This window comes from Salvelinus fontinalis, chromosome 30 (assembly GCF_029448725.1).
Source record: "Salvelinus fontinalis isolate EN_2023a chromosome 30, ASM2944872v1, whole genome shotgun sequence".
Taxonomy (NCBI): Eukaryota; Metazoa; Chordata; class Actinopteri; order Salmoniformes; family Salmonidae; genus Salvelinus; species Salvelinus fontinalis.
Window position 1 is genome coordinate 18,168,968 of NC_074694.1, and position 27,394 is coordinate 18,196,361.

Genomic DNA, 27,394 nt, shown 5'->3' on the forward strand with positions numbered 1-27,394 from the left:
TAAATAATTACCGCCCCGTAGCACTCAGGTCGGTATCCATGAAGTGCTTTGAAAGGCTGGTCATGGCTCACATCAACAGCATCCTCCCGGATACCCTAGACCCACTTCAATTTGCATACCGCCCCAACAGATCCACAGATGACGCAATCGCACTCCGCACTGCCCTTTCCTGTCTGGTCAAAAGGAACACCTGTGTGAGAATGCTGTTCATTGACTACAGCTCAGTTTTCAACACCATAGTGTTCACAAGGTGGTAAGGGTATGCAACAACACATATGTCACGCTGATCCTCAACACTGGGGCCCCTCGGGTGTGTGGGTAGTCCCGTCCTATACTCCCTGATCACTCGTGATTGCACGGCCAGGCACGACTCCAACACCATCATTAAATTCGCTAATGACACAACAGTGGTAGGCCTGATCACTGACAACGATTAGACAGCCTATAGGGATGATGTCTTAGACAACAACCTCTCCCACAATGTGAGCAAGACAATGGAGCTGATTGTGGACTATAGGAAAAGGAGGGACGAACAGGCCCCCATTAACATCGACAGGGTTGTAGTGGAGCGAGTTGAGAGTTTCAAGTTCCTTGGTGTCCACATTACCAACAAACTATCATGGTCCAAACACAACAAGACAGTTGTGAAGAGGGCATGACAACACCTTTTCCCCCTCAGGAGACTGAAAAGATTTGGCATGGGTCCCCAGAGGGTAGTGCGTACGACCCAGTACATCACTGGGGCCAAGCTTCCTGCCATCCAGGACCTATATACTAGGCGGTGTCAGAGGAAGGCCCAACAAATTGTCAACTTCCAGCTACCCAAGTCATAGACTGTTCTATCTGCTACCGCACGGCAAGCTGTACTGGAGCGCCAAGTCTAGGTCCAGAAGGCTCCTTGACAGCTTCTACACCATTGAGCCATAAAAATATATCAAATTGCCCCCCAAACTATTTACATTAACCCTCCCCCCCTTTGTTTTTACACTGCTGATACTCGCTGTTTATTATCTATGCATATTCACTTTATCCCTCTTCACTGTTGACGTTGATACTGGTGTTTTGCAGGTACTATTTAATGAAGCTGCATTTAAGGACTTGAGGTGTCTTTCTCAAACTATACACTCTAATGTACTCGTCGTCTTGCTCAGTTGTGCACGGGGGCCTCCCACTCTTTCTGTTCTGGTTAGAGACATTTTGCTCTGTTCTGTGAAGGGAGTAGTACACAGCATTGTACGAGATCTTCAGTTTCTTGGCTATTTCTCACATGGAATAGCCTTCATTTTTCAGAACAAGAATAGACTGACGCGTTTCAGAGGAAAGTTCTTTGTTTCGGGCCATTTTGAGTCTGTACTCTAACCCACAATTGCTGATGCTCCAGATATTCAACTAGTCTAAAGAAGACCAGTTTTCAGCTGTGCTAACATAATTGCAAAAGGGTTTTCTAATGATCGATTAGCTAACACAATGTGCCATTGGAACACAGGAGTGATGGTTGCTGGTAATGGACCTCTGTACGCCTATGTAGATATTCCATTAAAAATCAGCTGTTTCCAGCTACAATAGTCATTTACAACATTAACAATGTCTACATTGTGTTTTTGATCAATTTTATGTTATTTTCATTCCTTTCAAAAACCAGGACATTTCTAATTGACCCCAAACTTTTGAACAGTAGTGTACATGTACAAATTACCACGACTAACCTGTATCCCTGCACATTGACTCGGTATTGGTACCCTCTGTGCATAGCCTCATTATTGTTGTAATTTTCTTTGTTACTTTTTAAATGATTTAGTAAACATTTTCTTAACTCTTTCTTGAACTGCATTGTTGGCTAGGGGCTTGTAAGTAAGCATTTCACAGTAAGGTCTACACCATTGTATTTGGTGCATGTGACAAATGCATTTGATTTGATTCCTTATTCTGCATGTCAGATATACATGTTTGTTCTGCGTAGTATATTTCTATACCCAACGTTCTGGAACGTGCATATGGCGGCAGGTAGCCTAGTGGTTAGAGCGTTGGGCCAGTAACCGGAAGGTTGCTAGATCAAATCCCAGAGCTGACCTGGTAAAAATCAGTCATTCTGCCCCTGAGCAAGGCAGTTAACCCACTGTTCCCCGGCGCCGAAACGTGGATGTCGATAAAGGCAGCCCTCCGCACCTCTGATTCAGAGGGGTTGGGTTAAATGTGGAGGACACATTTCAGTTGAATGCATTCAGTTGTACAACTGACTAGGTATCCTCCTTTCCTATTGCTGAACGTGCCCCAGGCTTCAGTATACCTTCGGTATAGAATAGCCTATACAATTGATAAAGATCGATGCACAGGTTTGTGTGAACCATTTCAGAAGTACTGAATGTAAGGCATTTGCCAGAGCTCCCCAAACCAGAAGAGACCTGTTCCAAATGTATAGGCTCCATCCTGGTTTATGGAAATAGCTGCACTAAGACAGTGTCTTCACACCTTCTTAATGTTGTAGCATTACATCAGGTTACTCTGTCTGTGTTGTGTAGGTAATACGGTGCCATTTGGGACTAAGCCTACATGCCAATGCATATGTCCGACCAGGCTATGACTGAGTCACTGCTGGCCCAGACTCAGAGACATGGAAATTCTGCTCTCAATAGTTGATCTAGATTCTAGAGCTACACAAGTATTTTGGCTCCTCAGCAAGAACAAGAAGCATTCAAGGCATGCATGGCAGGCCTATCTCTGTACAGTTGTTGCCTGGAGCTGAGTACATTGCAATGGCCTATGGGGGGGACTTAGCAAGTTAGGCCAAGGTTTAAAACAATATTGTTACTTTGCAAGCTTTGTGTGTGGGAGTTTCTTTCCTTGAAACGGAATCTAGCTAAAGGCCTAGCATCTTCTCCTTCCCGATCTGCTTTGCACATACAGTACCAGTCAAAAGTTTGGACACTTACTCATTCAAGGGTTATTTACTTTTATTTTTACTATTTTACTATGCAATAGTGAAGATACACAACGATGAAATAACACCATATGGAATTATGTAGTAACCAAAAATGTGTTAAGCAAATCCAAATATATTTGAATTTCTTCAAAATACCCACACTTTGACTTGACAGCTTTGCACACACTTGGCATTCTCTCAACCAGCTTCAGGAGGTAGTCACCTGGAATGCTTTTCAATTAACAGGTGTGCCTTAAATCCATTTGTGGAATTTCTTTCCCCAATGCGTTTGAGCCAATCAGTTGTTTTTTGACAAGGTAGGGGTGGTATACAGAAGATAGGGCTATTTGGTAAAAGACCAAGTCCATATTATGGCAAGAACAGCTCAAATAAGCAAAGAGAAACGACAGTACATAATTACTTTGACTGACCTTCATGTCTTAATCTGGAAAATTTTAAGAATTGTTTAAGTTTCTTCAACTGCAGTCGCAAAACCCATCAAGTGCTATGATGAAACTGGCTCTCATGTGGTCCGCCACAGGAAAGGATGACCCAGAGTTACCTCTGCTGCAGAGGATAAGTTCATTAGTTACCAGCCTCAATTGCAGCACAAATAAATCCTTCACAGAGCTCAAGTAACAGACACATCTCAACTTCAACTGTTCAGAGGAGACTGCGTGAATCAGGCCTTCATGGTCGAATTGCTGCAAAGAAATCACTACTAAAGGACGCCAATAAGAAGACTTGCTTGGGCCAAGAAACATGAGCAATGGACATTAGACCTGTGGTAATCTGTCCTTTGGTCTGATGAGTCCAAATTTGAGATTTTTGGTTCCAATCGCTGTGTCTTTGTGAGACAGAGTAGGTGAACAAATGATCTTTGCATGTGTGGTTCCCACCGTGAAGCATGGAGGAGATGGTGTGGGGGAGCTTTGCTGGTGACACTGATTTATTTAGAATTCAAGGCACATTTAACCAGCAAGGCTACCACAGCATTCTGCAGCGATACGCCATCCGATCTGGTTTGCGCTTAGTGGAACTATAATTTGTTTTTCAACAGGACAATGACCCAAAACACACCTCCAGGCATTGTAAAGGCGAGTGATGGAGTGCTGCATCAGATGACCTGGCCTCCACAATCACTCGACCTTAACTTCGTATGGCTGCAGGGGCAGTATTGAGTAGCTTGGATGAGAGGTGCCCAGAGTAAACGGCCTGCTCCTCAGTCATAGTTGCTAATATATGCATATTATTATTAGTATTGGATAGAAAACACTCTGAAGTTTCTAAAACTGTTTGAATGATGTCTGTGAGTATAACAGAACTCATATGGCAGGCAAAAACCTGAGAAAAATTCCAAACAGGAAGTGGAAATTCTGAGGCTGGTCGATTTTCAACCAAGATCCTATTGAAATCACAACGAGATATGGATGAGTTTGCACTTCCTACGGCTTCCACTAGATGTCAACAGTCTGTAGAACCTTGTCTGATGCCTCTACTGTGAAGGGGGGCTGAATGAGAGGGGTATTAGTCAGGTCTGCCATGACCTGACCATGCTTTCACCATGCGCGTTCACATGAGAGGGAGCTCTGTTCCATCGCTCATCTGAAGTCAATGTAATTCTCCGGTTGGAACGTTATTCAAGATATATGTTAAACATTCTAAAGATTGATTCAATACATCGTTTGACATGTTTCTACGGACTGTTACGGAACTTTTGGACATTTCGTCAGCTTTTAGTGAACGTGCTTCCTGACTTTGGATTTGTTTACCAAACGCTCTAACAAAAATAGCTATTTGGACATAAATGATGGACATTACCGAACAAAACTAACATTTCTTGTGGGAGTCCTGGGAGTGCATTCCGACGAAGATCAGCAAAGGTAAGTGAAGATTTATAATGCTTTTTATGAGTTTTGTTGACTGCACAATTTGGCGGGTAACTGTATGGCTTGCTTTTGTGGCTGAACGCTGTTTTCAGATGATTGAATATTGTGTTTTGCCGTAAAGCTTTTTGAAATCTGACACAAGTGTATCTTTATGAACAAGTGTATCTTTATCCCATATGTTAGAACTCGAAGTCTGTTGGAAAATCATTCCTAGTCCCTGGTTGAGAGAATGCCAAGAGTGTGCAATGGTGTCATCAATGCAAAGGGTGGCTACTTTGAAGAATCTAAAATCAATTTTTATTTGTTTAATACTTTTTTGGTTACTACCTGACTCCATATGTGTTTTGATGTCTTCACTATTACTCTACAATGTAGAAAAGAGTAAAAATAAAGAAAAACCCTCGTACTACATTTCTTATTCACCTGCTCTATACTAGGCTATACCCATAAAGCTGTTTTTGTTCAGGAACATGAGTCTCTGTGGCAGAACGTTTGCACATATTTATTGTGCAGCAGCAACTTTATATTTAACTTTATATATAGGGATAGCCCAAAGCTAATTTTCTGTCCCTTCTGCGCAATACAAGAAGTCAAGCATATATTATTCCCTGGCCAGCTCACTTTGAACCGTGGATGTTCAGGCCAGCTATAGGCCTAGCCCTACGGCTCCGGCCACATTTTGTGTCTGAAAATTCCTTATATTTCCAGTGGGAGTCCTCCTTTGACGGATGTTGGTAAACGGAGTTGATCTGTCACACACTAGGCTTTAGTCCTTTTTGGATATTCAGCTCGTCCGAGAATAGTTGCGTTGAATTGAACTTTTGACTGGTAAAAACTGACAGTTGTTGAATGAATATATGATTTAATCCGCGTTCATGCGTCTTTGTGGCTGTAGCCTAAAGCTGTTCTTCTCTTGTAGGTACATGCGATTGTACGGCAGGAAGTTCAGCAAGGAGGACCATGTGCTGTTCATCAAGCTGCTGTACGAGCTGATCACCATCGACAAGCTGGAGATCAGTATGATGCAAGGCCTAGCCCGGCTACTCATCAACCTCCTCAAGTAAGACCCATGGGCTAAACACACGGTCACGCATGCAAACACACACATTGACATGCTGGAGATCGGCATGATGCGAGGTCTGGCCCGCCTCATCAACTTCAAGTTAGCATGGGCTACTGCTACACACACAGTGATGGGCTTCGCTCGCTCGTGGAGGGCCTCGCACGCTCAACCTCCTAAAGTAAGCAACACACAAACCCACATCAACAAGCTTGAGACCAGAATGATGCAAGGTCTTGCCATCCTCATCAATCAATGTCACATTATAGGACTCGAAACAGCCTTTATTTATTTATTGGTTTGTCAGTGACTGGCTGGTCTACTGTTTTCCTCATTGTGTGAGAAGTTCAAGTGTCACTCACATTTAGGAGTTGAAATACTCTCTGTAAATTGAGCCCTGCCCTCACCTAATTGTGTGAAGCTCTGAGGCAACAGTGACATAGTTTAAATGAAGTACTTTTACATGTTTTAACCCCACCTACTCTTATTTCTAACAGGAAAAAAGAGCTGCTGTCGCGGGAGGATCTTGAGTTGCCTTGGAGACCCCTGTACGAGCTGCAAGACAGGATCCTCTACTCAAAGACTGAACACCTGGGACTAAACTGGTTCCCCAAGTACGCCCCTCTTCTCTTTTACCAACACGGTTAAAACAGCCTTTAAATTTTTTTAAAAATAACTCTGCATATTGACACATTGAAACCAACCTACTAGTCTGTGTTATGTCTGTGTTAAGTCTGTGTTATGACATCATCATACACTGCGGGGTGACTTCCCGATTAGAGTCGTCAACACAATGACATCCAAAAATCATCCAAGACTGCCGCTATTGGTTCTTCCCATTTTGAGCTCTTCCTTGAGGCATGCATGGAAGATTCTAAAAGCAGGAAGGTGGCGGTGCCCCGCTTCGCACGATGATGTAATATCAATGAGTCTACCTTTTTTTTATTTTTTATTATGGACCTCACCCCTGAATCTGTAGTGGTGTTATAAATGGGTTTATTGTGAAAAACATTGCTCTATTATGTTGGTATCTGTTGGCGCTGTATAGGTACTGCCTATTGCTATGCTACTGCCTAATACAGTTCAGCCCCACCCTTGATGCATCCTTTCTTACATGCACATATGTTCTGTTGTCCCTGCCCCCAGTTGTTGCCTGGGCTAATTTCTGAATGTGGAAAAATCTGTACCTACCCCCATATAGCCCTAGAGCCGCCTTCCCTGGTCATCACTAGCTTCCACAGCCACAAAGTTGGAAACTCCGCCTATTTCTACAATTTTTATCTTCTACATTTATTTTATTTTAAACATATCCCTAACTTAACCACACTGCTAACCTTGTGCTTAACCTTAACCTTAAATTAAGACCAAAAAGCAAATGTTTGTTTTAATGGCTTTTTACGATATAGCCAGTTTTGGCTGTGGATTCTAGTGGAAACCCCCTCCCACACCTTTTTTCCCAGCAAGCAGTGCGAGGTGCTCTTGTATGGGTCTATGGGAACATTGTGTGTCACTACAAAGCCTTGCTAGCACATAAGTCATCGGCTCTCTCACCAAGGGAAGCAAGCTGCTACTGTTTGTTTACTGATGCTTGGCCCTTCTTTGTTTTTAAAGAAAACGAGCAGTGAAAAAAAAAAAACCATCAGAAAATGTGCGACGCGCTGCTGCAGTACAAAAAAAGGTGTTATCATTTTTTGGGATGTATTTAATGGAAATGGATTGGCTTTTCATAGTGTGAATCTGAATGTGTTTTTATGCCTTTGTCTCCTCTCACATTCAGTTCCCTACGGCCTCGTGCTTCCTCTAAACACGTAATGATAAAATTGTTTCAGAGGTGGTAAGGACAACGTTCTTTTGTGTTTTTTTTTATTTCATCCTTTTATTGAGGCACTTTTTTTGGTTTTAATTTTTCTATGTTGCATGTTGAAAACCAAAAAGCACACTGGACACCCCCACGCAGCTTGTTTGACATAAAATCAACTACAAATCAACCAAAAAGCAATGTTAACATTTCTCTCATTGGACACTGTCGCACTGCATCTAACTGGACTATGTATCCCCCTCCCCCTTTCTTTGTCAAGTCCCGTATGATTTGGTGGATTGACCCACTGTCAGCAACGTAGGTTTTGCAGCAGTACCCACTAGAGTAGCCTAGCCCATTCTGAAGTCACCGGTTTCTAAACGGCCATGATGGATAACATCTTTGTGGTACAAAAGAGCACAGATCTGTGTAAAAAATGCATATGGTTCAATGCATATGTGTTTTTGGCCTTAATCATGCTGCCAGATAATAATAAAGTTTTACAGTAGCTTATATCTTTGCGGTTCTGTTCTCTTTTTCACCACAAATGTTGCTGTGAGAGTCATTATAAGGGTAGAAGCTCTTGTATCCCCCCCCCCCCCCCCCCCCCCCCCCCCCGGTATACTGGTATGAGATAGGGGTGATCATCATCGCGTGGGTTGAGTGTCGGGCCGTTGGTAATGGTGTTCTGGTCATGCTGCTTTGTATTATTATTTCGGTGCATTACTTTGGTGATTTTTAGTGTGGTCTGTCTGGGGGTTGCATCACACATCTCTCCTTCCTCCTAAAGTGTGCATTCTTTCACTGCTTCACACAAATCTCTCCTTCCTCCTAAAGTGTGCATTCTTTCACTGCATCACACATCTCTCCTTCCTCCTAAAGTGTGCATTCTTTCACTGCTTCACACAAATCTCTCCTTCCTCCTAAAGTGTGCATTCTTTCACTGCTTCACACACATCTCTCCTTCCTCCTAAAGTGTGCATTCTTTCACTGCTTCACACACATCTCTCCTTCCTCCTAAAGTGTGCATTCTTTCACTGCTTCACACATCTCTCCTTCCTCCTAAAGTGTGCATTCTTTCACTGCTTCACACAAATTTAAAATCATTATATTTGTGTTTTGAATGGGCTAGAGGGAGTTTCCATATAGGCCTAGCAATCATTTCCTTTGAAATCTATAAAGAGAAGTGAACAAGTGCACATTTCAGGAGAAAGGAGAGATTAGGCTCTCCTCACTCAAGCCCTGAGATGCAAAGCTAAGAGCCCTTGGCAGAAATCGCTCATGTTGTCGTTCCCATTAGACTATTGAATTAAAGCAATGCAATCGGGTTGATTTGAAAAATAGTTAAATGAAACAGAGCTTAGAGCGCGGTTGAATGGGACAGAGGGGCAGTTTAGAACGCATGGCTTGAGCTCAGCATGCATGTACGAGTGGAGGGCAAGCCAGGGGATTGAGGGTGTTTGAGCGTAACGGCTGGGGTTATATTGGTCCTCAGCTAAATCTTTTGACACTTATGTGACACTGAGTTTAGTCACATGAGTCTAACCTTTACAAGCCATTATATACAGAGGCCCTATTGTAACTTTGACAAAATAAAAGTAACTAAACCAAAACCACAGCAGTCAGAAGTCCTGTAATGTAGGCCTAGTATTGGTTGTATTATTTAGGCACCAAACAGAAGAAAATGGACAATGGCAGTAAGTAATGCTCATTTCAAGGGACTACTTGAACTTGTCCTAACCGCTTTCTGTTGGAAAACTTTTTCCGTTACATTCCCCAGATATGTTTACTGTTTAGTCAGGCTAGGTGATAAAAAGCCTCAGACAATGGCCGAGGGCATCTGCCTAAAGGGCAACTCTCTCCACTGTCAAGGTCAGCATTTATTACAAGTAATAACGGCTAGTCCTACTGTTTACATAAAGCCTCAGGCCTAGTCATTTTCCCTCCAAGACCTTTCCCCAAGCCCAACAAAAGACTTCATTCTGATGATTGTGAATGAACAGAGTAAATCTGTTAATTAGGTACCATTCATGTGCTGCTGTTACACTGCTGACCCATGGCCATCCAGGACAAAGGTTGAGCGGACCTGGGATAGTCACATTGTTCTAGTCAATGACTTTAGTTCTGGAGATGTGTGGGGCGGGTGTTTCTGTAGTCCTTTTGTCATGCTATGCCAGTTTGTGTGTCCTCCATTCCCTCGCTATGTGGATGTACACACCTGCCCAACACATCCCTTACTTTTCATCAGTGTTTGAGTTGATCCGGTACATACTGCTCTACTGCTTGATTACAGGCACCATAATATATGAACACTACTGGAAATGATCACCACACCCTAAATGAGTACAGAGCCAGGCCTTTTCCCACGACACTTGATCAGTAGAATTTAAATGCGTGGTTTAGCTGTACCTGCAGTCAGTCAGTCATCCTTGTCCTAATTGCATTGGTGTGTTCAGTGTGCTCATTGTTTGATTTAAGTCACCTTAGACACATCTGTCTCTGTTCTGATGTCTCTCATTTCTTTCTTTTTCTCTCCTCCCTCTCTGTTTTTAGCTCGGTGGAAAACGTTTTGAAAACACTTGTGAGAAGCTGCAGACCGTAAGTATATTTTTAAACCCCTATGATCTATGTATTTGTTCATGAATTCAGTTGCTGAGCTCATGGTTGCATTTAGGCCTAATCTTGGGACACTGGTGGTCAACACTCACACAGTAGGAGGACCATCTTAAGAGTTATTTTGTCTAGGGGTGTGAACGTTATAATGTTTAAATTAAATTGAGATCTTAACATTAAAGATCCCTAACCTAAAACAATCTCCCACACTAAATAAAATCACTGTGCAGTGTGACCACCATTTTCCTCATGTGCCACGGCACATCTCCTTCGCACGGAGTTGATCAGGCTGTTGATTGTGGCCTATGGAAGGTTGTCCCACTCTTCTTTAATGGCTGTGCGAAGTTGCTGGATATTGGCCACAACTGGAGCATGTGTCGTATGCATTCATCCAAACATGCTCAATGGGTGACATGTCTAGTGAGTATGCAGGCCACGGAAGAACTGGGACATTTTCAGCTTCCAGGAGTTGTGCACAGATCCTTGTGACATGGGCTGTGCATTATCATGGCAGCAGATGAATGGCACAACAATGGACCTTAGGATCTCGTCACGGTATCTCTGTGCATTCAAATTGCCATCGATAAATTGCGATTGTTTGTTGTTCATAGCTTATGCTTGCCCATACCATAACCCCACCACCACCATGGGGTACTGTGTTCACAACGTTGACATCAGCAAACTGAGGCCAGTTGGACGTACAGCCAAATTCTCTAAAGCGACGTTGGCGGCTTATTGTAGAGAAATGAACATTCAATTCTCTGACAACCACTCTGGTGGATATTCCTGCATGCCAATTACACTCTCCCTCAAAGCTTGACATCTGTGGCGTTGTGACACAACTGCACATTTTAGTGGCCTTTTATTGACTCCAGCACAAGGTGCACCTGTGCAATGATCATGCTGTTTAATCAGCTTCTTGATATGCCACAGCTGTCAGGTGGATGGGTTATGTAGGCATAATAGAAATGCTCACTAACAGGGATGTAAACAAATTTGTGCACAACATTTTAGAGGCATAAGCTTTTTGTGTGTTTAAACATTTCTGGGATCTTTTATTTCAGCTCATGAAACTTGGGACCAACACTATACATGTTGCATTTATATTTTTATTCAGTATAGAATAGAGGATATTCTATTCATTTTAGTTCTACCAGTTATCAACATATTGTTCAATGTTGAAAAAAATAAAGACCAGTGTTTATTCTGTGACTTTAGCTAATATGCTCTTTTTTTTTTTGTTGCCGTGGTATCGTTTTGGTATAGAGTATCGGGATACTAAACCTGGTGTCGAAGTCCAAACTCTGGTAACGTGACAGCACTTGTGCAATTATCACAAAACATATTGCAAGGCGAGACACAGATTACCAAGACATATGCGCACCACGGTTCATTCTGCCCGCCCCCTCCCATTCTCCCTGGCCCTGGCAGCATCGCATTAGTGGAAATCAAGACCGTTTCAGGGCAGGCCTGGTTATAGATAGATAATGTTCAAGTCGTGTCATCTGGGACAATTGCCAACCCTTTCCTAACCTTAACCTAATTCTTCTAAACTGTTGTGTAAATTCTACAATCCTGCTACGAAAAGTCACTTCTGCTTGTCAAAACCAGAAGACCTGCCCTGAACAATCTTGGTTTCCACTAATGTGATAGAGCCTGGCTCGCGCTGGCTCGCCTGTTCTTTCTCTTCGCTAATGATGCGGTTGTGTGTTCAGTCTTCAGTCTGTTGCGTGTAGAATATCCTAGCCTTCATTGATGATAGGCCCTGCTTTACTGAAGTTGTGAGACATTGCAAGCCAAGAAATTGTGAGATACAGCATGCCATTGCGAGATAAAGCTTTTGATTGCAGATAGAACCATAGGCCTTTCTGTCTGCCTGCCAGGTGGCTGACCTGCCTATACTGTGCCTCTCCCGTCTTTTTCCATCCCTCGCTAGCTCACTAGAAAAGATGCAAGTGTTTGTTCTCGGAAGTACGGCAACAAATCAGTCTGTTCTGTTCCAAAATACCTGATTCTTTCACATGGCATGTTAACCAATTGTGCTAACTTCAGCACTCCTACCATTGAATGATAGACCTAGTGTAGAGATGCAGACAGAGGCACGTGTCTACTCTGGATGAAATAAGACACATTCTGTGAAACTGTCAGGAACCATTCTCCCTCAGGGACTTAGTTTATGCATATTGACTGACAATTTGTGACCGTCATAATGGCTAGTTCCATCCCTGGATGCAAAGCAAGACTAGGTTTGTGTGTGCATGTGTGTCGAAAAGCTTAGTCACCGAGTCCCTGAGTTGCTAGTGTACCTACTAGTTGGTTAATAATCCTATTAAATCTAATTCTGGCCCTGAGGAGAGTTTCCTGTTACTGTGAGCAGAGAAGAGAGGGAGCGAGAGGTGGAATACAGACATTGTCATCCTACTAGAAACATGGTATAGAGGAGGTGGACCCACTGGTTGCCCTCTAGGTTACAGAGAGCTGGTAGTCCCATCCACCAAACTACCAGGTGTGAAACAGGGAAGTGGCTCAGGGGTTAGGCTATTTTGGAATAGAGCAGACCTAACTCGTGCTCTTAAATTAATCAAAACAGGAAAAATTTACATTTTGGCTGGAAATTCTAAAGGAAATGATCTCAACAGAGAAACATATCCTCCACACTAGAATCCCCATACTTTAATGAAGACAGCGTCTAGAAGGGGAGATCAACCATTTCCATTTCCAGGCCCAGGGACATGTACTGGTCTTTGGTGACCTAAATACCAGAACTGGACAAGAACCTGACACCCTCAGCACAGACGGGGACAAACACCTACCTGGAGGTTACAGCGTTCCCTCCCCTAGGCTCAACTAGGACAACATAACCAAATGAAATAGGTCACAACTCCTGCAGCTCTTTTTTTTAAGTGTATTTAACTAGGCAAGTCAGTTAAGAACAAATTCTTATTTACAATCACGGCCTACCCCAGCCAAACCCGGGCGGCGCTGGGCCGATTGTGCGACGCCCTATGGAACTCCCTATCACGGCCAGATGTGATGCAGCCTGGATTTGAACCAGGTACTGCTCTTGCATTGAGATGCAGTGTCTTAGACCACTGCGCCATTCTGTCGCACACTGGGTATGTACATAGTCAGTGGTAGGCTTCAAGAGGACTTCTATGGTAGGTACACCTATAACTCATCTCTTGGTAGTAGTACTGTAGACTACTTTATTACTGACCTCAACTCAGAGTCTCTGTGTTCAGTCAGCCCACTGACACCCCTATCAGAGCAAAATCATAGTCTACCTGAACAGAGCAATACTCAATCATGAGACATCAAAGCCAAAGGAACTGAATAATATTAATAAATGCTACACAAGGAAGGAAAGTAGTGTGGAAACTACCAAAGAACAATTAGGCAACGACAGTCAATCCCTTTTAGACAACTTCCCTTGACAAAACATTTCACTGTAATCGTGAAGGTTTGAACTTGGCAGTAGAATGCCTAAACAGTATATTTGACCTCACTTCCCTATCAAATGTTTTTTATTTTTTTATTTAACTAGGCAATTCAGAACAAATTGTTATTTACATAGACGGCCTACCCCGGCCAAACGCTATGGGACTCCCAATCACAGCCAGATGTGGTGCAGCCTGGATTCGTGGATGTGGATGTGGTGCAGTGATGCCTCTTGCACTGAGATGCAGTGCCTTAGACCGCTGTGCCACTCGGGAGCCCCAAATGGTTTGATGAAGAATGCAAAAACCTAAAAGAAATTGAAACAAATGCATAGAGACCCAGATAACCTGAGTCTACGCCTTCACTATGGTGAATCACTAAACAATACAGAAATACACTACGGAAAAATATGTAATTTAATGTAATTGAATTCAATGTAATTGAAGAATCCATAGAATCTAACCACTTTTGGGGAAATTGGAAAACGCTAAACAAACAACAAAGAGTTATCTATACAAAACGGAGATGAACGGATAAACTGCAAATCCAATATTTATAACAAAGAACAAACCGCAAAAACATATACATGATAAAATACAAATCTTAGAATCTAAAAAAAGACTACCAGAACACACTGGATTCTACAATTACGTTGAATGAACTACAGGACAAAATACAAACCCTCCAACCCAAAAAGGCCTGTGGTGTTGATGGTATTCTAATAGAAATTATAACATTTACAGACCACAAATTCCAATTGGCTATACTTAAACTCTTTAACCTCCTACAGGATCAGTGGGTTGAGCTAACGTGATTAGCTTGGTTGTAAGTAACAAGAACATTTCCCAGGACATAGACATATCTGATATTGGCAGAAAGCTTAAGTTCTTGTTAATCTAACTGCACTGTCCAATTTACAGTAGAGAGCATAGTTGTGAACTTAAAGTTATTAATAAACCAATTAGGCACATTTGGGCAGTCTTGATACTACATTTTTTGAACAGATGCAATGGTTAATTGGATCAGTCTAAAACTTTGCACATACACTGCTGCCATCTAGTGGCCAAAATCTAAATTACACCTGGGCTGGAATAATACATTATGGCATTTCTCTTGCATTTCAAAGATGATGGTACAAAAGAACATGTTTTTTTTCTTTGTATTAACTTTTTTACCAGGTCTGTGTTATAGTTTCCTATTTTCATTTCACATTTCCACAAAAGTCAAGTGTTTCCTTTCAAATGGTATCAAGAATATGCATATCCTTGCTTCATGTCCTGAGCTACAGGCAGTTAGATTTGGTAATGACATTTTAGGCCAAAATTTTTAAGGGTCCGATCCTTAAGCGTTAACATCATCCCTAGCTCTGACATCTTCCCCAATATTTGTAACCAAGGACCGATAACTCCAATCCACAAAAGTGGAGACACATTTGACACCAATAACTACCGTGGGATATGCGTCAACAGCAACCTTCGGAAAATCCTCTGCATTATCATTAACAGCAGACTCAAACAGACGACAAAATCCATGTACACAAACAAGTGTGCGGTTAAAATGGGCAAAAACACATTTCTTTCCACAGGGCTGTGGGGTGAGACAGGGCTTCAGCTTAAGCCCCACCCTTTCTGAAGTAAAATGTCTACTGTTTGCTGGTGATCTGGACTTCTGTCCCCAACCATGGAGGGCCTAAAGCAGACAAAAATAATGGTGTTCCAAAAAAGGTCCAGTTGTCAGGACCACAAATACAAATTCCATCTAAACACCGTTGCTCTATAGCACACAAAAATCTATACATGCCTCGGCCTAAACATCAGCGCCACAGGTAATTTCAACAAAGCTGTGAACGATCTGAGAGACAAGGCAAAAAGGGCCTTCTATGCCATCAAAAGGAACATTTGACATACCAATTAGGATCTCGCTAAAAATATTTGAGTCAGTTATAAACTCAGCAAAAAAAGAAACGTCCCTTTTTCAGGACCCTGTCTTTCAAAGATTATTCGTAAAAATCCAAATAACTTCACAGATCTTCATTGTAAAGGGTTTGAACACAGTTTCCCATACTTGTTCAATGAACCATAAACAATTTATGTTAAGACACTAACAGCTTACAGTCGGTAGGCAGTTATGAAAACTTAGTACACTAAAGAGGCCTTTCTACTGACTCTGAAAAACACCAAAAGAAAGATGCCCAGGGTCCCTGCTCATCTGCGTGAACGTGCCTTAGGCATGCTGCAAGGAGGCATGAGGACTGCAGATGTTGGCCAGGGCAATAAATTGCAATGTCTGTACTGTGAGACGCCTAAGACAGCACTACAGGGAGACAGGATGGACAGCTGATCGTCCTCGCAGTGGCAGACCACGTGTAACACCTGCACAGGATCGGTACATCCGAACATCACACCTGCGGGACAGGTACAGGATGGCAACAACAACTGCCCGAGTTACACCAGGAACGCACAATCTTACCATCAGTGCTCAGACTGTCCGCCATAGGCTTAGAGAGTCTGGACTGAGGGCTTGTAGGCCTGTTGTAAGGCAGGTCCTCCCCAGACATCACTGGCAACAACGTCGCCTATGGGCACTAACCTGACGTCGTTGGACCAGACAGGACTGGCAAAAAGTGCTCTTCACTCGCGGTTTTGTCTCACCAGGGGTGATTGTCGGATTCGTGTTTATCGTCGAAGGAATGCGCTTATACCGAGGCCTGTACTCTGGAGCGGGATCGATTTTTAGGTGGAGGGTCCGTCATGGTCTGGGGCAGTGTGTCACAGCATCATCGGACTGAGCTTCTTATTGCAGGCAATCTCAATGCTGTGCGTTATGGGGAAGACATCCTCCTCCCTCATGTGATACCCTTCCTGCAGGCTCATCCTGACATGACCCTCCAGCATGACAATGCCACCAGTCATATTGCTCGTTATGTGCGTGGTTTCCTGCAAGACAGGAATGTCAGTGTTTTGCCATGGCCAGCGAAGAGCCCGGATCTCAATCCCATTGAGCACTTCTGGGACCTGTTGGATCGGAGGGTGAGGGCTAGGGCCATTCCCCCCCAGAAATGTCCAGGAACTTGCAGGTGTCTTGGTGGAAGAGTCGGGTAACATCTCACAGCAAGAACGGGCAAATCTGGTGCAGTCCATGAGGAGGAGATACACTGCAGTCCTTAATGCAGCTGGTGGCCTCACCAGATACTGACTGTTACTTTTGATTTTGAACCCCCCCCCCCCCCCCCCTTTGTTCAGGGACACATTATTACATTTCTGTTAGTCGCATGTCTATAGAACTTGTTCAGTTTGTCTGTTGTTGAATCTTGTTATGTTCATACAAATATTTACTCATGTTAAGTTTGCTGAAAATAAATGCAATTGACAGTGAGAGTACGTTTCTATTTTTTGCTGAGTTTAGAACCCATTGCCCTTTGGTTGAGGTCTGGGGTCCGCTCACCAACCAAGAATTCACAAAATGGGACAAACACCAAATTGAGACTCTCTGTACAACGTAAAACACCAAATAATGCAGGCCGAGCAGAATTATCAAAATCCAGAAAATAACTTACATTTTACAACCACCTAAAAGGAAGCGATTCCCAAACCTTCCATAACAAAGCCATCACCTACAGAGAGATGAACCTGGAGAAGAGTCCCCTAAGCAAGCTGGTCCTGGGGCTCTGTTCACGAACACAAATAGACTCCAAAGAGACCCAGGACAGAAACACAATTAGATACCACCACATGAGAAAACAAAAAGATAATTACTTGACACATTGGAAAGAATTAACAAAAAAACTGAGCAAACTGTAATGCTGTTTGGCCCTAAACAGAGAGTACACAGTGGCAGAAAATCTGACCACTGTGACTGACCCAAACTTAAGGAAATCTTTGACTATGTACAGACTCAATTGAGCATAGCCTTGCTATTGAAAAAGGCTACCGTAGGCAGACATGGCTCTCAAGAGAAGACAGGGTATGTGCACACCGGCCACAAAATGAGGTGGAAACTGAGCTGCACTTCCTAACCTCCTGACAATTGTATGACGATGTTAGAGAGACACATTTCCCTCATTACACAGACCCACAAAGAATTAATAAATAAATAAAAGAATTTGATGAACTCCAATATCTGTTGGGTGAAACACCAGTGTGCCGTCACAGCGGCAAGATTTGTGTCCTATTGCCACAAGAAAAGGGCAGTGAACAAACACCATTGTAAATACAACATATTTATGTTCCCTTTTTTTACTGTTTGCTCATTGTTACAACACTATTTAAACATGACATTTGAAATGTCTTTGTTCTTTTGTAGCTTGTGTGTTTGTGTAATATTTCCTGGTCACTTTTTGTTTTTCACTTTTGTTTATCCATTTCACTTGCTTTGGCAATGTATATGTATTTCCCATGCCAATAAAGCCCTTTGAATTGAATAGAGATGGAGTGAGGTGAGGTGGAGGGCTATAACCCTGCATAACATCTCTTCTGAGGTTGAAGTGCTGTTGACATTGTGTTCACACATCTTCTCATGATCTGATTCCATTAGCTAAACTGAACACCAGCTTAACTGCCATTGCTTAATATACCGTGTACAAATGGAATGCTAAGCCATAGCAGCGAAAATATACATTCTATTGCCATATGCTTATCACATATTGTTAGTCCTTGGTGAGTGGAAATTAATGTATATAGAAATTGTCTTTAGATTGTAGGCATATGGCTCATACACATTACACCAAACTGTATTCCAATAAATAATATAAGTGTTTTATTCTTCAGGTACTTCCCGGAGTCGGCCACCCAGGAGATGTTGGAGGAGTGGCGTCCACTGCTCTGTCCATTTGATGTGACCATGCAGAGAGCTATAGGCTACTTTGAGCTCTTCCTCCCCACCACCCTATCCCCAGACCTGCACCACAAGGGCTTTAAGTGAGAACACGCACACGTACGCGCGCACACACATCTCCACCACGTCATAGGGTCGCAAAGTTAATGGAAAATTTCCAAAAGTTCCCAGGTTTTTCATAAATCCCATTTGGTGGATTCCCTTACTGCTTATTCCGTCATGATTACAGGAAGGATTCCAGAATTGTTCATCTCTACGACATCCCAAAACTTTACCATTTTTAAAATACCATTTCAATGTTACCCCCAAAACATGATCACAATTGTTATTCTCTAATGAAAGGCAAGATAATATCTTGAGCATGCTGTAACAGCCACACGTATGACATTGGTTGTGTGTGTGTGTAGCACAGTAAGCGTTAGTATGGTGTTTGACAGACTGTTTGATGTTCACCAGGTTATGGTTTGATGAACTCATCAGCTTGTGGGTAGCAGTACAGAACCTTCCAGGTTGGGAGGTGGTAAGTTAGACATCACTCACTTGATTGACACTGTGTGTGTGGTAATATTAGCCTGATGCCCGGTGTGTGTGTGGTAATATTAGCCTGATGCCCTGTGTGTGTGTGGTAATATTAGCCTGATGCCCTGTGTGTGTGTGGTAATATTAGCCTGATGCCCGGTGTGTGTGTGTGTGTGGTAATATTAGCCTGATGCCCTGTGTGTGTGTGGTAATATTAGCCTGATGCCCGGTGTGTGTGGTAGTATTAGCCTGATGCCCGGTGTGTGTATGTGTGTGTGGTAGTATTAGCCTGATGCCTGGTGTGTGTGTGTGGTAGTATTAGCCTGATGCCCGGTGTGTGTGTGTGGTAGTATAAGCCTGATGCCCGGTGTGTGTGTGTGGTAGTATTAGCCTGATGCCCGGTGTGTGTGTGTGGTAGTATTAGCCTGATGCCCGGTGTGTGTGTGTGGTAGTATTAGCCTGATGCCCGGTGTGTGTGTGTGGTAGTATTAGCCTGATGCCCGGTGTGTGTGTGTGGTAGTATTAGCCTGATGCCCGGTGTGTGTGTGTGGTAGTATTAGCCTGATGCCCGGTGTGTGTGTGTGGTAGTATTAGCATGATGCCCGGTGTGGGTGTGTATGGTAGTATTAGCCTGATGCCCGGTGTGTGGGGTAGTATTAGCTTGATGCCCGGTGTGTGTGTGTGGTAGTATTAGCCTGATGCCGTGTGTGTGTGTGTGTGTGTGTGTGTGTGTGTGTGTGGTAGTATTAGCCTGATGCCCTGTGTGTGTGGTAGTATTAGCCTGATGCCCTGTGTGTGTGGTAGTATTAGCCTGATGCCCGGTGTGTGTGGTAGTATTAGCCTGATGCCCGGTGTGTGTATGTGTGTGTGGTAGTATTAGCCTGATGCCTGGTGTGTGTGTGTGGTAGTATTAGCCTGATGCCCGGTGTGTGTGTGTGGTAGTATTAGCCTGATGCCCGGTGTGTGTGTGTGGTAGTATTAGCCTGATGCCCGGTGTGTGTGTGTGGTAGTATTAGCCTGATGCCCGGTGTGTGTGTGTGGTAGTATTAGCCTGATGCCCGGTGTGTGTGTGTGTGTGTGTGGTAGTATTAGCCTGATGCCCGGTGTGTGTGTGTGGTAGTATTAGCCTGATGCCCGGTGTGTGTGTGTGGTAGTATTAGCATGATGCCCGGTGTGGGTGTGTATGGTAGTATTAGCCTGATGCCTGGTGTGTGGGGTAGTATTAGCTTGATGCCCGGTGTGTGTGTGTGGTAGTATTAGCCTGATGCCGTGTGTGTGTGTGTGTGTGTGTGTGTGTGTGTGTGTGTGTGTGTGTGTGTGTGTGTGTGTGTGTGTGTGTGTGTGTGTGTGGTATTAGCCTGATGCCCTGTGTGTGTGGTAGTATTAGCCTGATGCCCTGTGTGTGTGGTAGTATTAGCCTGATGCCCGGTGTGTGTGTGTGGTAGTATTAGCCTGATGCCCGGTGTGTGTGTGTGGTAGAGTTAGCCTGATGCCCTGTGTGTGTGTGTGTGTGTGTGTGTGTGTGTGTGGTAGTATTAGCCTGATGCCCTGTGTGTGTGGTAGTATTAGCCTGATGCCCTGTGTGTGTGGTAGTATTAGCCTGATGCCCGGTGTGTGTGTGTGGTAGAGTTAGCCTGATGCCCTGTGTGTGTGTGTGTGTGTGTGTGTGTGTGTGTGTGTGTGTGTGTGTGGTAGTATTAGCCTGATGCCCGGTGTGGGTGTGTGGGGTAGTATTAGCTTGATGCCCGGTGTGTGTGTGTGGTAGTATTAGCCTGATGCCGTGTGTGTGTGTGTGTGTGTGTGTGTGTGGTAGTATTAGCCTGATGCCCTGTGTGTGTGGTAGTATTAGCCTGATGCCCTGTGTGTGTGGTAGTATTAGCCTGATGCCCGGTGTGTGTGTGTGGTAGTATTAGCCTGATGCCCGGTGTGTGTGTGTGGTAGAGTTAGCCTGATGCCCTGTGTGTGTGTGTGGTAGTATTAGCCTGATGCCCGGTGTGTGTGTGTGTGGTAGTATTAGCTTGATGCCCGGTGTGTGTGTGTGTGTGGTAGTATTAGCCTGATGCCCTGTGTGTGTGTGTGTGTGTGTGGTAGTATTAGCCTGATGCCCTGTGTGTGTGTGTGTGTGTGTGTGTGTGTGGTAGTATTAGCCTGATGCCCTGTGTGTGTGGTAGTATTAGCCTGATGCCCTGTGTGTGTGGTAGTATTAGCCTGATGCCCGGTGTGTGTGTGTGGTAGAGTTAGCCTGATGCCCTGTGTGTGTGTGGTAGTATTAGCCTGATGCACTGTGTGTGTGTGTGTGTGTGGTAGTATTAGCCTGATGCCCGGTGTGTGTGTGTGGTAGAGTTAGCCTGATGCCCGCTGTGTGTGTGTGTGTGTGGTAGTATTAGCCTGATGCCCGGTGTGTGTGTGTGGTAGTATTATCCTGATGCCCGGTGTGTGTGGTAGTATTAGCCTGATGCCCGGTGTGTGTGGTAGTATTAGGCTGATGCCCGATCTGATTGTGCTGTCTTGGTAAGACGGCACAAACAGATCTGGCACCAGGCTATTGTAGTACAGTTTCCATCATTACTTTTGACAGAAACGTTAAACGATTCGATAGCTTATTCCTCAATGAATGTTTTCCCCAGCATCTTGTCAACCTGTTTGCCCGGTTGGCCAACGACAACATTGGCTACATTGACTGGGACCCTTATATACCCAAGGTAAGGACACATTTGTCTAGCTGTTCCTATAAAACTACCCCATCAATTCCACCCTACCCCATCACACCATTGGTCTCTTCCAGCAGGTCCCAATTCACTCCCTTCCCCTTGGCCTTAAAGTCAACTTTACTTCCTGATGTGGCCTCGTTTTTCATCAATGCTCGTTAAGAAATGCTATTGGCAGTGACAGAATAAAAACAAGAGTTGTCTTGGGGGTGTGGTTTGTGGGTGTTTCTTTGGTGTGTCTTTGCCTTTCAATCACAACAAACAAGGACAGTTGCTAGCCAGTTTAGTTATTGAAAGAAAGCTGGCAACCTGCATCAAACATGTCACATTTGCTTGATTATGAGCTAGCTAGCTTACGTTAGCTAGCAGGGATCAAACCTGTCTTCAGGTGCAATGTTAGGAATGAAAATCTTCCTCTCATGTTACACGTTAGGGAGAGGCTATATATGTAGCTAGTTACATCACATTATTATAGCCTAGTATCATAGGGGCATAGCCTATCAAATAATGACATGTAGATAGCTAGCTATAAACTAAATATAGCTACTTACCAACAACACACCAGTCTCAGGTTTGATGGTTGTCTTTTCCCAGAGAACACGGTGCCTCCACGTGTTAATGGGCAAAAAGGGGCATGTTGACATCATTGTAATCCAAACCCAACCTTCATTTACCCATTGTGATGCACTAGGGTTCCAAACTCTGTTTTAGACAAGACTGACTTTTTGACCAAAATGAACCTATTTACACTTTGTAGTCAATTGTGACACTAGAATCAATATTTCTGACTCATATCGATGCCACATAAGCTGTTTTCAAAGGGCTTAGTTGTTTTTTAGGGCCAGTCGTTCTTTAACACTTTCATGTTTGCAGATCTATAAGGTGTAAGCTCCAGCACTGTACTGCTTAAACCTTTCCAGACCCTTCAGATCTGCAAAACATTGAAGGGGGAAAGGGTCGTTTCTGCAAAGATCTTATCCCTGATCATTTGACCTGTGACCATTGGTTGTTGGTGTGCATGTTATAGCAGACTAGACATGACCAGACAGCCATTGAAAGTGATACCTGTTAGTGGCATTAACTACTGTATCACATTTCCCTGTTGATCCTCCTGGCTTGTCTTTTAGTGTGTTTTGATACAGATACGTCACTGTTATCTGACTTAATTATGCCAACAGGTCCTGATCTCAAATGGAATGGAATGGAATGGAATGAATGAAAAAAACTTTTTTTTTATTCATTTTGAGTAGCCCAAAAAATATGAATTCAAAACAATATACAGTGCATTTGGAACGTATTCAGACCCTTTGACTTTTTCCACATTTTGTTGCGGTACAGACGTATTCTAAAAGGGATTTAAAAAATAATTAAATCCTCATCAATCTACACAAATTACTCCATAATGACAAAGCGAAAACAGGTATTTAGAAATGCTAATTTATCAAAAATAAAAAAACGGAAATACCTTATTTACATAAGTATTCAGACCCTTTGCTATGAGACTTGAAATTGAGATCAGGTACATCCTGTTTCCATTGATCATCCTTGATGTTTCTACAACTTAATTGGAGTCCACCTGTGGTAAATTAAATTAATTAGACATGATTTGGAAAGGCACACAGCTGTCTATATAAGGTTCCACAGTTTACAGTACATGTCAGAGCAAAAACCAAGCCATGAGGTCGAAGAAAATGTCCGTAGAGCTCTGAGACAGGAATGTGTCGAGGCACTGATCTGGGGAAGGGTACCAAAAACAAAATCTGCAGCATTGAAGGTCCCCAAGAACACAGTGGCCAACATATTTCTTAAATGGAAGAAGTTTGGAACCACTAAGACTCTTCTTAGAGCTGGCCTCCCGGCCAAACTGAGCAATTGGGGGAGAAGGGCCTTGGTCAGGGAGGTGACCAAAAACCTGATGGTCACTCTGATAGAGCTCCAGAGCTCCTCTGTGGAGATGGGAGAACCTTCCAGAAGGACAACCATCTCTGCAGCACTCCACCAATCAGGCCTTAATGGTAGAGTGGCCAGACGGAAGCCACTCCTCAGTAAAAGGCACATGACAGCCCGCTTGGAGTTTGCCAAAAGGCACCTAAAGAATCTGACCATGATTTTGCTTTGTCAGTATGTGGTATTGTGTAGATTGATGAGGGGAAAAAACGATTGAATCATTTTTAGAACAAGGCTGTAACGTAACAAAATGTGGGGAAAGTCAAGGGGTCTGAATACTTTCCGAATGCACTGTATCCTGTGATCAGAATGTCATTTGCCAATGGTTGCCAATTCCTGTCCTTGTGTACCACCATCAGTTCACATTTTTATTGTAGCCCCAGACAAGCACACCTTGTCTAATCATCAGGACCTCAATGAGTTGAATCAGGTGGGGTTTTTTGTCCGGGGATACAACAAAAAATGTATGCTGCTGGGGGTACTCGAGGACTGGAGTTGGGAACCACTGCATTGGACAACACATTCAATGAAAGAACAATAATGTATTGTTTCACACTTTTTGCTCCTTTTTGATTCCAGATCTTCACCAGAATCCTACGTAGTCTGAACCTCCCGGTGGGGACCAGTCAGATGCTGGTTCCCAGATACCTGACAAACGCCTACGACGTCGGGCATGTGGTCCTCTGGGTCTCAGCTTTACTGGTCAGTCACTGTACACAATCTGTGTTGCCCAATCAATCCTTTTTATTTCTCCAAGTTCATTTCAGTTTTTTTCATGTATAATTGGCTGATAGAAATGAAGTATATGTATTTTTAGAGGGGGGGGGGGGTACTGTAATCATACAATGCAATACCATTAAGCCCTAGTTTATCAGAGAGTTTGGTGCTAAACTAAAGGACAGGGCTACGGCACACAAGGATACCGTAGACAACCCTGAAGCTACGGCTGAGGACAGGAACGAGTACAAGAAGTCCCGCTGTGACCTCCAGAGTCATCCTTTTGCTCATTTGATGATGTAGGAATAAGGTGGAATCATACTACAGAGGCTCTCACACCTGCCGCATGTGGCAGGGGCTACAGTCCATTACGGATTACAAAGGAAGAACCAGTCGTGATCTGCCCAACGATGCCGCTACCATATAAACTCAAATAATTTTTATGCACGCTTTGACAATGATAACATCGTGCCGGTTGTGAGGGCTGGGTGATCTCGCTCTCTGAAGCCGACGTGAGTAAGGTCTTTAATCAGGTCAACACCTGCAAAGCCGTGGGGCCCAACAGTATTCAAGAGCACGTTCTCCGAGCATGCGCAGAGCAGCTGGCAGGCATTTTCACAGTCATTTTCGATCTCTCCTTGTCCCAGTCTGTAATCCCCACATGTTTTAAGATGACCACCATCATCCCTGATCCCAAGAACTCTTAAGGCTTCATGCCACGATGACTATTGGCCTGTAGCAACTTGTGGGATACATTTATATGGACAAAGTGCTTTGAGGGGCTGGTTATGGCACACATTATCGCCAGCATCCGAGACACCCTAGACCCACTCCGGCCCAACAGATCCATAGACGGTGCAATGTCAATTGCACTCCACGCTGCCCTCACCCACCTAGATAAGAGAAATACCTATTTTGGAATGCTGTTCATTGTCTACAGCTCAGCGTTCAACACCATTGTCCCCTCCAGGGTCGTCACCAAGCTAAGGACCCTGGGACTGAACACCTCCCTCTGCAACTGGATCCTGGACAACCTCTCCCTCAACGTCAGCAAGGCAAAGGAGCTGATTGTGGACTACAGGAAACGAGAGGCGAGCACTCAAAATGGTGCGCACACAGTCATGAAGAAGGGGAGTTAGTGCCTATTCCCCCTCAGGAGGTTGAACAGGTTTTGCATGGGCCGTAAAATCCTCAAAAGGTTCTACAGCTGAACCATTGAGAGCATATAGACTGGCTGCATCACTGCTTGGTATGGCAATCGCACTGCCTTTGATCGCATGGTGCTACAGAGGGCGGTGCGGACAGCCTAATACATCACTGGGGCCGAGCTCTCTGCCATCCAGGACCTCTATCTCTCTGCTTCCGCACAGCAAGCGGTACTGGTGCATCAACTCTGACACCAACAGGCTCCTGAACATCTTCTGTTCCCAAGCCATAAGATGGCTAACAAAATGGCTACATGGACAATCTGAATTGACCCTTGCATTGTATATTTTTATTTTTGCACAGTCTATGCACACTCACAGGGCCCTACACACACACACACACACACACACTCCATCATTAGCTCACACACACACATAATATGCACATACATTTATACGGACACAAGACACAGCCACACACACTCATATACAATCATCATATACGCTGCTGCTACTCTGTTTATCATATATCCTGATGCCTAGTCACCTTAACCCTATATTGTACATATCTACCTCTATCGCTCCAGTATCCCTGCACACTGTAAATATGGTACTGGAACTGACCCTGTATGGTTACTTACTTCCTCATGTGTTTTTGTTGTACCTTAAGTTATTTTTAGTTTTACATTGTTATTGATTACTGCATTATTGGGTTTAGAGCTTGGAAGAAAGGCATTTCACTGTACTTGTTCACGTGCCATAAAAATACTTTAACAAGACGCAATAGTACCCCTAAATAAGGTTAAGGAAAAGAACAATGTAATTTTATTTAAACTCAGCAAAAATAGAAAAGTCCTCTCACTGTCAACTGTGTTTATTTTCAGCAAACTTATGTGTAAATATTTGTATGAACATAAGATTCAACAACTGAGACATAAACTGAACAAGTTCCACAGACATGTGACTAACAGAAATGGAATAATGTGTCCCTGAACAAAGAGGGAGTCAAAATCAAAAGTAACAGTCAGTATCTGGTGTGGCCACCAGCTGCATTAAGTACTGCAATGCATCTCCTCCTCATGGACTGCACCAGATTTCCAGTTCTTGCTGTGAGATGTTACCCCACTCTTTCACCAAGGCACCTGCACGTTCCCGGACATTTCTGCGGGGTAATGGCCCTAGCCCTCACCTTCCGATCCAACAGGTCCCAGACGTGCTCAATGGGATTGAGATCCGGGCTCTTCGCTGGCTATGGCAGAACACTGACATTCCTGTCTTGCAGGAAATCACGCACTGAACGACCAGTATGGCTGGTGGCATTGTCATGCTGGAGGGTCATGTCAGGATGAGCCTGCAGGAAGGGTATCACATGAGGGAGGAGGATGTCTTCCCCATAACGCACAGCGTTGAGATTGCCTGCAATGACAACAAACTGAGTCCGATGATGCTGTGACACACTGCCCTAGACCATGACGAACCCTCCACCTCCAAATTGATCCCGCTTCAGAGTACAGGCCTCGGTGTAACGCTCATTCCTTCGACGATAAACGCGAAGACAAAACCTGGTGAGACAAAACCGCAACTCGTCAGTGAATAACACTTTTTGCCAGTCCTGTGTGGTCCAACAACGGTGGGTTTGTGCCCATAGACGATGTTGTTGCCGGTGATGTCTGGTGAGGACCTGCCTTACCTGGACCTGCGTTCCTGGTGTAACTCAGGCAGTTGTTGTTGCCATCCTGTACCTGTCCCGCAAGTGTGATGTTCGGATGTACCGATCCTGTGCAGGTGTGTTACACGTGGTCTGCCA

At 43.9% G+C, this 27,394-nt stretch overlaps 1 protein-coding gene across 4 annotated transcripts in view; it reads left to right on the forward strand.

Annotated features, from left to right (window-relative positions):
- The window catches only part of LOC129828752 (proteasome activator complex subunit 4B-like), an 83,090-nt gene that overhangs the window by 8,834 nt on the left and 46,862 nt on the right, over nt 1–27,394 (forward strand). For 2 of the 4 annotated variants that reach the window (XM_055889930.1, XM_055889933.1), the window contains exons 2-9: nt 5,729–5,869; nt 6,367–6,483; nt 7,647–7,703; nt 10,221–10,265; nt 18,485–18,634; nt 19,008–19,071; nt 21,698–21,772; nt 24,305–24,427. In XM_055889930.1, the coding sequence (XP_055745905.1) occupies nt 5,729–5,869; nt 6,367–6,483; nt 7,647–7,703; nt 10,221–10,265; nt 18,485–18,634; nt 19,008–19,071; nt 21,698–21,772; nt 24,305–24,427 (772 nt within the window). Of the gene's footprint in view, nt 1–5,728; nt 5,870–6,366; nt 6,484–7,646; nt 7,704–10,220; nt 10,266–18,484; nt 18,635–19,007; nt 19,072–21,697; nt 21,773–24,304; nt 24,428–27,394 lie in introns of those variants that run through there. The other 2 variants (XM_055889931.1, XM_055889934.1) reach the window with 2 other exon arrangements.